We start from the raw sequence: 14,608 nt of genomic DNA on the forward strand, positions 1-14,608 counted from the left end.
TTCTGACGCAAATCTTTCAGAGAGACAGTCAATGGATTATTACAAATTTAATTTAAAAAATCAATGTTTTGGCTGGCATGTTTTTTACCTATAGTTGCGGTGCATAAACAAGTCAACGTGTTACACATTTCAGGTTTATTTATTATTCTAGGTAAAGAGAAACACACTCGACTCAAACATACAAATGATGGTTTGAGGGACCAATCTTTGAATATAGCTTTTAAAACCACACTTTATGAACAACAGCCATTTGTATAGACAACACAAAAAGATAGTTTCATATTTATATACTGCAGTTTATGCTTTATTGGATTGTTTCGGGGTTACTCGGTAACGTGTTGGTCGTTTTCGTAACCACCCAAATTACCTTGAAAACATGCATTGTTTCAACTAATCCTTGGATACCAACATACCTACTCGTATGACGGGGACGGAAACAAGTGAATCACATTTAGTGGTGATCCTTTGTGACAACATGGGCGTGGGACAACCAGTAAACAACAAGACACATGAGAATCGGTCGTAAGACTTCACGGCGTTAAATTACACAGGAAAGCATCTCAGCCAATCAACGGAGGACAATTGCCAAGTAATCTTCTCTCGTCATACGCGGGGATCTTTCCTCACCACAATGGGCCTGATTCGCAAGATGTGTCGTGATTTCATGAACGAGGAATGCCTTTGTTGCAGATGAAAAAAACGGCACCGGTTAGCAAAGTGCGAATCCAACAGCCCTGGGTTCATTAAACGTGTCAAAATCAAAGCGGTATTTCTCTATCCGTAACTGCCACCGCTAACGTAGGCAGCTGAATTAAAGCAAAGGAAAGTTAGATAGTCATTCGAAAAGAACATCCCTTTATACTGGGTGAAAGGGTACTTTGTTTGACGTTCTCATTGAGCTCGTGGTTTGCACACTGACGAGGTGCCATGAGCCTATAACACCATGGACAAACAATGTTAGGTCGTCCACAATCTCCTTTCTTAACTCAACACCATCACATACCCTGTTTGTCTTCTCATGATTACAAACTGGCCCTTTGGTCCGTAGAACTACCTCAACCCAACGCGGTCAAGCTACACAACGATACATTAGCCCACACAATAGGGGATACAAATTCCAAACAAACTTGAACTGAAACCTACGCTTGTCACCAGTGCTATATGACTGAGCGTATGATTGTCACATTATCTGCCGGTTCTACTGTGTTTCTGCTACTGCATCGTTGTGTTGTATCAAGTGTGCATCCCGCAAGTGTCAATCTGTGATCTCCTGTACAGATCAACGTCTTGCAGAGGTTCCTGGACACCATGTTGCCCAGGACTGTGTTTCAAGTTTTACTCTTGGCCTATATAGCCTCTATTACTAATGGACAGTTTAACTGTAAGTATTGTTTTATGTCATCCATACGAATATATATGAATAATTAGCAGTGAAGGACATAAAGTCGGTAGTATCGCTATCAGTTTGGTTTGAATTATATTCTTTCACTGCAATGAAGTGCAGTGCGTTAGCACTGTTTGTTGTAAATCCAGACCGCAGGTGTTAAATTGGGTTTGAATTCATTATTTCCAGTTAAACCTGAAGTCAGCTAGCCAGTATTTACACACAATCATGAAGTAGGGCAATGGGAGTACACAAGTCATTAGCAGCTTGCCCCGATTACCATAATATATTCTGAGCTTACTGTTGACGTGACATTTACTTTCACGGCAAAGCAGATTTCCAGGTGTATTTTGACTCCTGCCTGTGTAATTGATATATTTGCATATTGCAATTAAACGACTAACACAAACGTTGGAAACGTTTCACTGAAGTATGCAATTAATTATGTAAATATGAATACATTGAATTATATTATTTTAACTACAGAAGGGACTCGTTGATTAGGATCATGATGAATGATATATGTCTTCGTCATTAAGCGGTCCGTCGACCTCTGACAATCCTCTCCAGTGCAAGGTATAGCTTTGAGACAGGAATGGAAATATACATTCAAACATATCAGTTACATTAATCTATTACACTATCGTTCCATTATGCTTGTGGAGTCTTAAATGCATGTGGGGGATTGTGGTTTATGTGCTGTTTTGACAGCTGAGAAGTTCACCCGAACTTACATGTATTTCTGGGTATGTGATGTTGACTTATCCAGCTAGTTTGTATAAAGCTTAAGCTGACAAATACGAGGTTTAATAGCGATGTGGAAAGACGTCCACGCCTATTTCTTTGTATCATGCCACGTTGGGACGCCATCATACTTTCATAATTTGCCGCGGGCACGGGTTGCCCGGTAGTCTAAGGCGCCGCGATTCGCTGTGCAGAGTTGCGTCCCTTGGGAACACCACAAACCTATGATTGTGGGTTCGAATCCCGGTTCGCCCCGATTATGATTCTATGTTTGTCAGCACCATACCCGTGCTCGTGGGTTTCACTGAAGTGGTAAACATCTGAGACCTGCATCACTTCGGGCTTTCCTCCCACATTAAGCTGACACGCCGTGATATAACTGGAATACTCTTAAAAGCGGCGTTAAACCCAACTCACTCACTCACTCACTCATAATTTGCCGACTAATTGCTATAACTTCTTCATGGCATATACACGACAGTTCAGGGCCACGTCTTACCCATCTCAACAGGTGAATGAATGGCAGGATAGTTAAATAACACACGCACGCATGCACGCACGCACGCACGCACGCACGCACACGCGCACGCATGAATATATGTTGGACATGACAGTTTCTGCCAGCTGATTGGTATATACAAAAGGTTGGTGACACATGTAGAGTAAATTATGGTAAAAATGGTATCTTTTGTTTCAGTTTGTCGCTTGCTACAAGGTCAATGTCAGACCATATGTCCATCGGGTTCTACCACTCTGTTCCAAGCCCCAATTCTGTGTCCCTCAAGGAACTACTGCTGTATTCAAGATAGATCACAACGAACGACAACGACAACAACGACAACGCGAATCCCTGCCACTCGAACCCCCTATCCGGTAATCACAGGTAGCCCCATTCTTCCGTGTTTGTGGAATCAGGTCAACGTGCTCATAGTTTAAACATAATCGGAAATAGAAATGTCATATAGAAATGATCAAACGCATACATTTACTTCACGATTAGATCACCCAAATCTGATTTCACCTACAAATTTGACTGAATAGTCCCGATAGTTAATAAATTTCGTCCAAAACTTTACCCTGAATATCTTCAGCAACCTATTGCTTGCCGTAAGAAGCGACTAACGGGATCGGATTGTCAGCCTAGCTGACTTGGTTGATGCATCCCAATTGCTTTGATCGATACTCATGATTGTATGGCCCAGTTTGAATATGACTGAGTGTTGCGTTAAACAACAAACAAACAAACCTTGACGATCTGGTTCTTGTAGATCTTGAAGAATTATAACACACAACACTTGATTAGCACGGGTTTTAGTTGTGAGGTACATGCACATGTGGTTAACTGATAGGTATCCAATGTGATGTCACACTAAACTAACACTTACTACTACTAAGTGCATTGTATAATGTATTCCTATTTGGACAGAATGCGGGATAGGACTACAGTCCCGTATAGACGTTTCTTCACGGATTATCGGCGGTTCCAATGCTGGCCGTTGTGAATTTCCATGGATGGTGTACATATATAGAGAAAACAGTCCATGCGGAGGCAGCATCATCGACAGCAGACATATAGTGACAGCTGGTCACTGCCTGAGGTGAGATGCTGTTTGTTGAGATAAGATGCTTAAAGGGGGACTTTTCTCCTCGACCCGGTTCCTGTTTCAAGACTAAGCCTAGTCATTGTAATTAATACCTTGTTCTCCAAATAATTCTAGGAACCGGAAAATCGCAACAAGACAAATATTTGTATTGTTCATTAGTAATCACTACTTAACCATCCCCGCTCATCGTGTGTATTATATAGCCAGTGTATTGTGTTAAGTACTCCTCGCCCCATATTACAAGCGGTAATGGTACAAGGAATGGAATATTATGTTCAGAAAATACTTATGTTTTATTGTCTTGAATAAATCTTGCTAAGAACGAATGCACACTGACAAATACAAAATTCCCCGTTATACTCGTGATGTGCATTATATCTCCATTTATTTGGGAGAATATTTCCATTTACTTTAATCAAACCTAGATGATTAAAATAGGCTGATTCAAGTTAGCTCTATGAAATCAACTGTTGAAAAAAAGTTTTATGTAAAAAAAGAATGTGTATGTTTACTCTTGTGGAAAGGGAAAATAACGTAACCTGAAAGAAATGGTCGGATTGTTCGGTTTAGATATGATACAACTTCTCGAAATATCTTACACGTGTATTGAATCCGGATCTAGATTTGATTGGCTGTCCTTATACATTTATTTGCTGAATGTCAGTGAAGACAGGATAGGTTTGTTCCTTTCCACCACTTACAAAGAAGACCCGTGAAGATCCGGGTTAGAATTGGTCTTCAACAACCCATGCTTGTCGTAAAAGGCGATTAACAGGATGGTATGGTCAGACTCGCTGACTTGGTTGATGCATGTCAGCATATCCAAATTTCGTGAATCGATGCTAATGATATCAATCAAAGGATTGTCTGGTCCAGACTCGATTATTTACAGACCGCCGTCATATTGCTAGAATATTGTTGAGTACGGCGTTAAACAAGAAACAAAGAAACGCAAAAGCCTCCCCTGTTTTGTATTCTCGGGTAAAATATGACATTTCATATGGCTGTTGTTTGTTCTTAAAAAGCAAAGAGTTATCTCTTTGTAAAACATCTGTACAGTGCTCCTTCGTTAATTAGATAATTACCATTCAGATATACAGTTTGCCATCACCAATACTATCGCCACTTTACAATTAAATCTGTTTACCCTTTCAGTAACGTAGCAAAGTCGCAGCTGACGATAACTATTGGTGAATACAACACGAATGAGTACAGGCCCAAGGCGGAGTTTGTCGTCCGCAATTACAGAATATTCATCCCGTCGACATACCAATCCCAGTACTACAGTAAGGGTCATATATAAGTGAGTGCGTGAATGTTGTCTAACACTGCAAACAGCAATGTTACAGCTATATTACAGCGACATGTAAATAATCGAAGCTGCACCAGGCATGTAAATGCCTGAAAGCAATGGTTCACATCGTCAGGGCAAGACGATGCTCAATCAACCAAGTCAGCGACCCTGACCACCGGATCCTCTTTGGCCAGTGCCTATGGCCAACATGACACAGATGGTCTCCTTGGAATATATTGCATATTTATACACATGGAAAACGTTCCCGACCACACCTTCTTTTTCATATATCTCGAACTTCTATGTATCATTTTGAAATATCTACATTGATATCATTTTGATAAAAGTCAAAGACACCACCGATACTTCTTGGGCAGTCGGTAAAAGAAAATCGTATGTTCCTCCAGATGATCGCTTGTATGGTCATATGTATGGCACAAAGCAGAAGATGCAATTGAAAGGGTCCATAAACTTATTATTATTGCTAAAGACCCGTTGCAAATCAATTTATTACATAATCGAATTCTGTTTCTGTATTTCACTATGTGTATGTAACTTTGTAGCAAACAGTAAATATGTTTTGTAAAATATTAAAACAGGATACGATTAAATAAGTGCCTGTTATGTAAGGAAATATATAGTAAGCGCTGCATTACTTTTCCCAGGTGTATATATAAATGACATTTTCATAAGTTATCATAGGTTATCATAGGCAACTAATATATACGTTACCTAAAGCCATTAGTCATTTATAAAAAAAAACACCATTCGTTATGTGGTGACATAGGAAGCTGTTTGAAAGTATGGACATAAAGGTGCATTGCAAGGCAACTTCAGATACATGTATGCAGTAAACGTCCCAGTACCGAGCGTCAAACCAAACTTCTTGGGTTTCTATGTACTAGTACGTGTAAGTACTCAAATTACGCTTTTTAAAATCTCATTTAGAAGTGCAATGGATGTATTATCCAAACCAGTCTATTGCAATGATGATGTTTTTTTCTAGGGGATGACATTGCAATGATTAAACTAGATGAACCAATCGACTTTTCACGGTATGAGTGCCTCACACCAATCTGTATCCCCGAGTCCTGGAGAAGGTTTTCCGGAGTGTCTTGCACTGTGATCGGATGGGGCGTGACACGTACAAACTATACATGTGAGTGTTATGTATATTACTTTAACATTAATGTTTCTAGATTTCAAGGTGTTATGCAGTATTTGATACCATGAAATGTATTTGAAACCCAAAGTGTTTATCGACATCATATGAGGGGTGGCTGAGAAGTTCAGAACCTGAATGTGATGGAATGAGTTGATGGAGTTGGATGCTAATTATTTTGTCAATATAATCCCCTCCGAGTTCCACACGCTTCTGCCAACGATGCTTCAGTGCCTGGACCCCACATCTTTGTCCTGATGGTTGAAAAATGTCCACCAAAGCAGATGGTAGGATGAGATGGTAATGTGGCTGTTAACCTTCTAGCGCCTTACAGGCAGCTTGGGTTGTATACTCCCCATGGAGATGAGAATGAAATCCGAGTGCTCACTGATCAATTGACCGGGGTAATAATAGTGTATCGCTATGAGCATCCACTTGGTGAATGGATTCTGGCGCATTTTCAATGCACGTATTATTATTATTATTATTATTATTATTATTATTATTATTATTATTATTATTATTATTATTATTATCATTTTTATTATTATCATTATTATTATATTGGCAATTAATAGTCTTTTGGGATGTGGTCCACAAGTATGATGTCTTTTAAATTCCCGAGAACCAAAGCCATTATTTTGCCACCTGATAGAACAAACTTTTTCTTCTTCTTTGGAGTAGACGTTAGATGTTTCCACTGCTTTGACTTTTGTTTAGTCTTTGGGTGACAGTGGTAAACCCAAGCCTCACCCGTGGTTACAAATCCCACGACAAGATTAGCTGGATATGCTTCAAAACGACGTAAATTCCCATGAGAGATTCCCATTGTCATGCCCAGTTCGTTTCTATAATAATTTATCTTGAACTTGCGTTTTAGCGTACACTGGGATAGGTCAAGAACATCAATAACATCCTCGTTACGACCCACCCCAGTGAACAAAACAAAGAAATGCACATCCAAACTGTGGCCTGGATCCGTTTCTAAAAATAAATTTACCTCAGTATCTATCTGGCACATCTTTATGATAACTTCAATGATAGGCCAAATGGTCAATGATGACTAATACTTGTAATCGTAACGGGATATTCATAGGGTTTGGTCCTCACTCTATGAGTTTAATACTCCAATGAACTCACACAAAGTCCAAACTTAAAAAGATATTGGCATAAACTGAATCCGCACTGTTTTATTATCATGAATAGTTATTTACTGAATTATTAATTCTTGGCAATTATCAAGAGTATAAATGTGGCAGATAAAAGATTTGTGAATCTCCTCAAATATCCTCTAGAGTGTGAGTGAGCAATAAGAGGTTTTAGTCGTTAAAGAATGGCACCATTGACATAAACAACATCTGTGGATTAAGGTTCTTCCAAAAGGCTGGGGCATCCTAATGCCACGTCTTTTATTTGACTTGACTCATCCAAGATATACATGCAACAGAAACAAGCAGATTCACACTGTCTCGAAATTTGCGGGTTTGACATTTACTTATCTTTAGTCCATTGAATTTGTACATGTTGGGTTAAAGGCAGATGTTGTGTGTCTACCTGTGGTTGAGCAGGTGCACTGGTCTGCTGTCTTGCCAGGTGTGGACAGGTGCAAGCTATAATGGCATCTTCAAACCGATAAATACTTCGGTATTCAATGAGCCTACGTCAATATTCTGTTAATTCGTTTTAGTGAACATTCTTGCATATGCATCATTTGTTATTGGCAATTATTCACTTACAGACTGTGAGTTCAACCCTAACCCCGTGACGAACCAATTATATATGTGCACTCATTATACAGAGGACAGAATACCTTACTCTATTCTATTTGGCTGGCCTAAAAAGTATTAACGTTTCGTATAGAAACCTGGAATGCATTGGAAATTAAAATTGTCTCCAAGCTTCCCTTGATCTCCCGAAAAATAAAAAATTAGAATAATTATGCATTAGGCCGTTTAAACAAGACAAGAAATTGCCTGCCACAAAAATTACATTGTTGCAAGGTGTTTTCTTTTAAAACCACTCAGGCTCATAGTATAAGGTATAAAACATATATTTGTATCTGTAACTGAAACTTATATATTCTTGATACAAAAGCATGTTCTTTTTTCAATCTATCGATCGAAGTAAATATATTTGATTTAATGATTCCATTAATCATATTGATGCAACGATATTTCAAGTATATAACCTAGCGTTATAGCAAACATTATCAAAAGAAACACATTGTCATATCGATATCACGGTACCTCGACGATGTGTGTTTTATGATTATGTCTGATAAGTATGGCCATATGTATACTCCAAATGTCAGTTGAAATTGTTTATTGCGCCAAAGACCATAGGCCTATAGGACATAAAATCAAACATTATATATGTATTGATATTCAAATCAGAAAATACATATACATGTGTAGTGACGGGTATAACTTTAAAGCATGAAATACTTAATTTAGGTACATGTACAGTTTTATTCTCCAGCTAATAATGTAGGGGGATATAGTTATCATCTGGTCTGTCTGCCCATCCGTCAGTCCGTCCGGTATTTCGTTTCTGGAGCATAACTTGAAAACCGGACTACATCTCTAAAACTAATACTAGGTATTCTTTCTTCAAACTGTGCACACACAAAGACCAGTTTGTCAAATGGTGCCTTTTGCTATTTAGGGATTTTAAGAATTTATATTTCTTTAGCGTCCATTGCAACACATTTGGTCTTCACTCTGTTCATACATGTAATAGAGTGTTTGTCTGGACCATATCTCTAAAACTGATAAGTATTCATTCATGAAACTGTGCACACGCAAAGACAAGGTTGTCTACTTGTGCCTTTTGATATTTAGATTTTTAAAATTAATATTTTTTTCGGTTGCCATAGCAACAAGTTTGACTTTGACTCTGTTCACATCGGTGTCTACCTGACATAGAAATATAAAATTCCGAATCCAAAGTCCATGGTATTGTTTTGACAGCTTAATAACTACTCTTGTATGCGGACAGACAGCTTAGATAGAAACCAAGTTGGAACAAAGGCAACAGTCAGAGGATTTGTTCTAATGTATTTGGGGTGGGTGAGTGGGGAAGGGGTGATTTACAAGCCATTCCAAGCATGTATTATCATAAAATATATCGTTTCCTTAAATCGACAAAAGTCATACACACAAGCAAGAAATGAAACTAATTTTCAACACAACCATAACCAAACTCCAATGGTCACGAGCTACGGATAAATCGATATGTTTTGAAGGTCCAGAAGGTAAAAGAAAGCACGTTTCATTGTACATGTAATCATTTTTTTTAAAATGATAGTGTACATGTACGTATATATCAGAGATAATTGTGAATATTGGATACAAATGGGACACATTGCATATAAACTGGTTTGATTATGATTATCTTTATAGATCTGAATCCTCCCCTGTCAGCGATACTACAGAAGGTAGACGTGGACATCGTGGACAACTCCATCTGTACACAGAAGTTTGGGACGAGCTATTTCAGGAGTACTAACTATTGTGCCGGTATTCTTGCAGGAGGACGCGACTCGTGTGGTGTATGTAACCTTTACCGTTAATACTATATTATAAATCCATGTAATATTTATATTCACATTGAACGAGTAGTACATTTTCTTTCACAGGGAAATAGTTTCGAGTCGTTTAAGGCACTGCAAATCGCTGTGCTGAGTTGTGTCCCTCAGGAATGCCAGAAACCTATCACCGTGGGTTCGAATCCCTGATCCCTGATCATGTTTTAAGGTTTGTCATGACCTTGCTCGTGGGTTTGGTAAACGCCTAGGACCTGCATTGATTCGGGCTTTCTTCCCACGTCACGCTCACAAGCCGTAAAATAACTGAAATACTGTTCAAATCGGCGTTAAACCCAACTCACTCACTCACCCACTCGAGAAGACTACAGACAGCTGATGATATTATGTTTAGGACATATGGATGGACAAATGGTGAAACTTGAGGGAACACCGTGTTCCCTCAACTTATGGCTGCAACGTATACCCCATCAACATAATGATAAAAGCGACAAAACGCTTTCCACAATGATATGAAATCTCCACCAAAAGTCTGTTGTATGATTCCGACTGTTCAATGAGCTTATGTTTATGAATCACTATCAAATAGTAACGATAACAGTTGTTCGTTGAAAGGTGAGAGATAAGAAAGAGTGCTTTTGGCGAATTGATTTAGCTACTGATGAGTATATTATACTAATAATACATTTGGGATAACACAGACCATCAACAGTAATTGATAAATGTTATAATGTTATGTTATTGTTTACTGATGATATGAAAATTAATAAATGTATCATAGACTGATATCATCCTATGCTTAGGATATTGATGCCCCATTGGATTTCGGCGCCACAACACCGATTATACTGATGATATGCAAATTAATAAATGTATCATAAACTGATATCATCCTATGCTTGGGATATTGATGGCCCAGTGGATTTTGGCGCCACAAAACCGATTATACAGAGTGACGTCCCTTAGGTACCCTTATCCCTCGGGGCCTGATACTGATCCGGGTTTTTTTTGTCAACACCTTACCGGCTCTCTTTGTCTTGTAAAGTGTTGAATGTCTATATCCTCTGTCACCATAATCAGCTGACATACCTTGATGGAATGATGACAGTGAAATGTTCTTAGCAGCATCAAATCCAACTCACCCACTCGTTTAACTTTGAACAAAGTATCACCTTAATTATTCATTTCAGGGCGATTCAGGAGGACCCCTTATGTGTTCAACAATGGACAGATTCGGCAGACGGAGGTTTACACTTGCAGGTCTTGTCTCAACGGGATCCAACTGTGCTGAGAAAGATACCCCGGCTATATACACCGATGTAGCGCAATTCCGCAACTGGATTGATTCTATTCTTGCAACTCCATAGAGTATTAAGTTGACGGAGATATACAAGGTCAACCAGCGCATCGTTGGTGTTGGAAGATTTTGGAAAATCCATAGTGTTCATTTTGTGAAAGAATTTTTTTTTTTTATAATAAGTAAAGAGACTGACATCTTTGCGTTGAGAAAAACATATATTGTATGGCAAATGATTGCATTTTTTAGATATGATACTGTGATATTACTTTCTTAGTTACTGAAATACCTTTGTCAGTTGGCTTGTCGTTATTAATAAAGCAAATTTGGCTTTCTAATGATCGTCTAAATCAAATTGTTAAGAAGGCTATGTCTTTGGAAACTTTGGAGTCTCACTTTAAAACGACAATTAAAGGAACCTTGATCTGGATAGACAATTTTGAAAAAATGTTGATGAATAACTCGAGCTTATGAACACACCAAATGCTCTATGCGATGTGTGATGTACTGCTCCAGTGTATTAATGTGTGACCCTAATGACCTCTTTATGACATGGTACAAAACAAAGTTTCTTAAAATGAAAAGTTTTGACGTTTTTCTCAAATATAACAGCATGACAACAGTGAATAAATTAGAACGTTGTTCTCCACTACAGCTGCTTCTTACAAGGACTACAATAGGACGTAGTTTTTCACTACAGCAGTCTCTGACAAGGACTAAATTAGGATGTGGTTCGTAACTACAACATCCTCTGACAAGGACTAAATTAGGACGTGGTCTCCACTACAGCAGCCTCTGACAAGGACTAAATTAGGACGTGGTTCCCAACTACAACAGTCTCTGACAAGGACTTAATAAGGAGGTAGCTGTCAACTACAGCAGTCTCTGACAAGGACTAAATGAGGGCGTGGTTCTCAACTACAACAGCCTCTGAAAGTGTTAAAATAGGGCGTGGTTCTCCACTATAGCAGCCCCTGACAAGGACTAAATTAGGGCGTAGTTCTCTGCTACAACAGTCTCTGACAAGGACTAAATGAGGGCGTAGTTCTCCACTACATCAGTCTTTGAACAGAACTGAATGAGGACGTGATTGTCCACCACAACAGCATCCGTCAAGAAGTAAATTAGGACGTGATTTTCCACTACAACAGCCTCTGACAAGTACTAAATTAGAACGTACTTCTCCACAACAACAGTCTTTGACAAGAACTAAATTAGGACGTGGTTCTCCACTACAACAGTTTCTAACAAGGACTAAATTAGGACGTGGTTCTCAACTACAACAGTCTCTGGCAAGGACTAAATAAGGACGTAGCTGTCCACTACAGCAGTCTCTTACAAGGACTAAATGAGGGCGTGGTTCTTAAGTACAACAGCATCTGTCAAGAAGTAAATTAGGACGTGATTTTCCACTACAACGGCCTCTGACAAGGACTAAATTAGAACGTACTTCTCCACAACAACAGTCTCTGACAAAGACTAAATTATGACGTGATTCTCAACTACAACAGTTTCTGATAGGGACTAAATTAGAACGTACTTCTCCACAACAACAGTCTCTGACAAGGACTAAATGAGGGCGTGGTTCTTAAGTACAACAGCATCTGTCAAGAAGTAAATTAGGACGTGGTTCTCCACTACAACGGCCTCTGACAAGGACTAAATTAGAACGTACTTCTCCACAACAACAGTCTCTGACAAGGACTAAATTAGGACGTGGTTCTCCACTACAACAGTTTCTAACAAGGACTAAATTAGGACGTGGTTCTCAACTACAACAGTCTCTGGCAAGGACTAAATAAGGACGTAGCTGTCCACTACAGCAGTCTCTTACAAGGACTAAATGAGGGCGTGGTTCTTAAGTACAACAGCATCTGTCAAGAAGTAAATTAGGACGTGATTTTCCACTACAACGGCCTCTGACAAGGACTAAATTAGAACGTACTTCTCCACAACAACAGTCTCTGACAAAGACTAAATTATGACGTGATTCTCAACTACAACAGTTTCTGATAGGGACTAAATTAGAACGTACTTCTCCACAACAACAGTCTCTGACAAGGACTAAATGAGGGCGTGGTTCTTAAGTACAACAGCATCTGTCAAGAAGTAAATTAGGACGTGGTTCTCCACTACAACGGCCTCTGACAAGGACTAAATTAGAACGTACTTCTCCACAACAACGGTCTCTGACAAGGACTAAATTAGGACGTGGTTCTCCACTACAACAGCCTCTGACAAGGACTAAATTAGAACGTACTTCTCCACAACAACAGACTCTGACAAGGAATAAATTAGGACGTGATTCTCAACTACAACAGTCTCTGACAAGGACTAAATTAGGACGTTGTTCTCCACTACAACAGTCTCTAAAAAGGACTAAATTAGTACGTTGTTCTCCACTACAACAATCTGACAGTGAATTCGAAAACAGCTTCCGTCAGATATTACCTCACTGCAGCTGCCTCAGTTCACCATCGTGCGACTTGTAATGAATTTAAGTCATCAGTTTTTGCACGGTTCATATGTAACCGCACCTGCATCAATGTTCCACGTTTATGGACTGTAAATGTTCGTTAAGCGGCTTTTCATCGAATTTAATATGTTGATTGTGTCTTACATGTATATGTCCACAGCCCCACTTGTAACGTTCTGTATAGATTTGCACAACGAATGCAGATATTTAATTGTTAATGTTTAAGGACACTACTCTGAACATAAAATCTCTTCCTATGGACATCTAGATCTTCTCATCAAAATATCTTTAATTAGATATAATATACTAGCGGAAAAAAATAACTGTGCCTCAAATATAGTGGTGTAAATGTTGTTTTAAAAAATAGCAACGTAATATTTGGTCATTCGTCTGATCAATGTTTTATCATAAATAAATATGATATTCATTGATACGACTGATACCTTGTAACAGCTGACACGCCCTGAAACAGGTGCGGTGTAACTCAATTAACAATGTCAATATCAGGTGTGACCACCGTTTGAAACAGGATAGGCAGCGGTTGCAAACAGCCTGGTTGATGTTGTTCCAAACGTAACCAAAGATTGGTCCAACTGAGCTAGTTTTTCCGGCTGGTTCTGATCCTGTCGTGTGCGTCCTCATCCCAGACATGTTCCGCAGAACAGGTCTGCAGAAACAGGGCATTACAACAATGTTTTGTTGCCTCAAAACGTCCGTTATAACACCAGCAACGTGAGGGTGGGAATTATGTTGCTACAACGCGGTGTTATGTCACTGCATTTGGGCAAAGGGTAAGAAATGACCTCGAACGATCCCGGTAGCGTACGCCATTCAAATGGTGACTGGTGTCCTCCCATGAGCTGTGATACCAGCTCATATCATTACAGTTCCACCTCGAAACTGACGATGTTGAGTAACGCAAGCGTCGCTAAAACGTACCCCCGGACGCCTGTAGACTCTTGCACGACAGTCATAATCTGGACTCATCTGTAAACACTCTACTAGCCCAGATTTGTTTTCTGAACATCAGATACTGTCTACACCAAACCAGGCGTGCCTGACGTTGACCTGGAAGCACATATTGGCAAATTGTTGGACATTGG

General features: G+C 39.2%; 1 protein-coding gene across 1 annotated transcript; it reads left to right on the forward strand.

Annotated features, from left to right (window-relative positions):
- The first annotated feature begins 919 nt into the window (after positions 1-919).
- LOC139454268 (serine protease 1-like) lies at positions 920-12,510 on the forward strand. The gene is made up of 7 exons (XM_071235881.1): positions 920-1,381; positions 2,826-3,011; positions 3,555-3,726; positions 4,888-5,018; positions 6,033-6,185; positions 9,590-9,738; positions 10,923-12,510. Exons 1-7 carry the CDS (start codon positions 1,309-1,311, stop codon positions 11,097-11,099), a joined length of 1,041 nt encoding a protein of 346 aa, XP_071091982.1. The 5' UTR covers positions 920-1,308; the 3' UTR covers positions 11,100-12,510.
- Positions 12,511-14,608: the final 2,098 nt, after the last annotated feature.

This window comes from Haliotis cracherodii, unplaced genomic scaffold (assembly GCF_022045235.1).
Source record: "Haliotis cracherodii isolate W230 unplaced genomic scaffold, xgHalCrac1.p SCAF_10, whole genome shotgun sequence".
Classification (NCBI taxonomy): Eukaryota; Metazoa; Mollusca; class Gastropoda; order Lepetellida; family Haliotidae; genus Haliotis; species Haliotis cracherodii.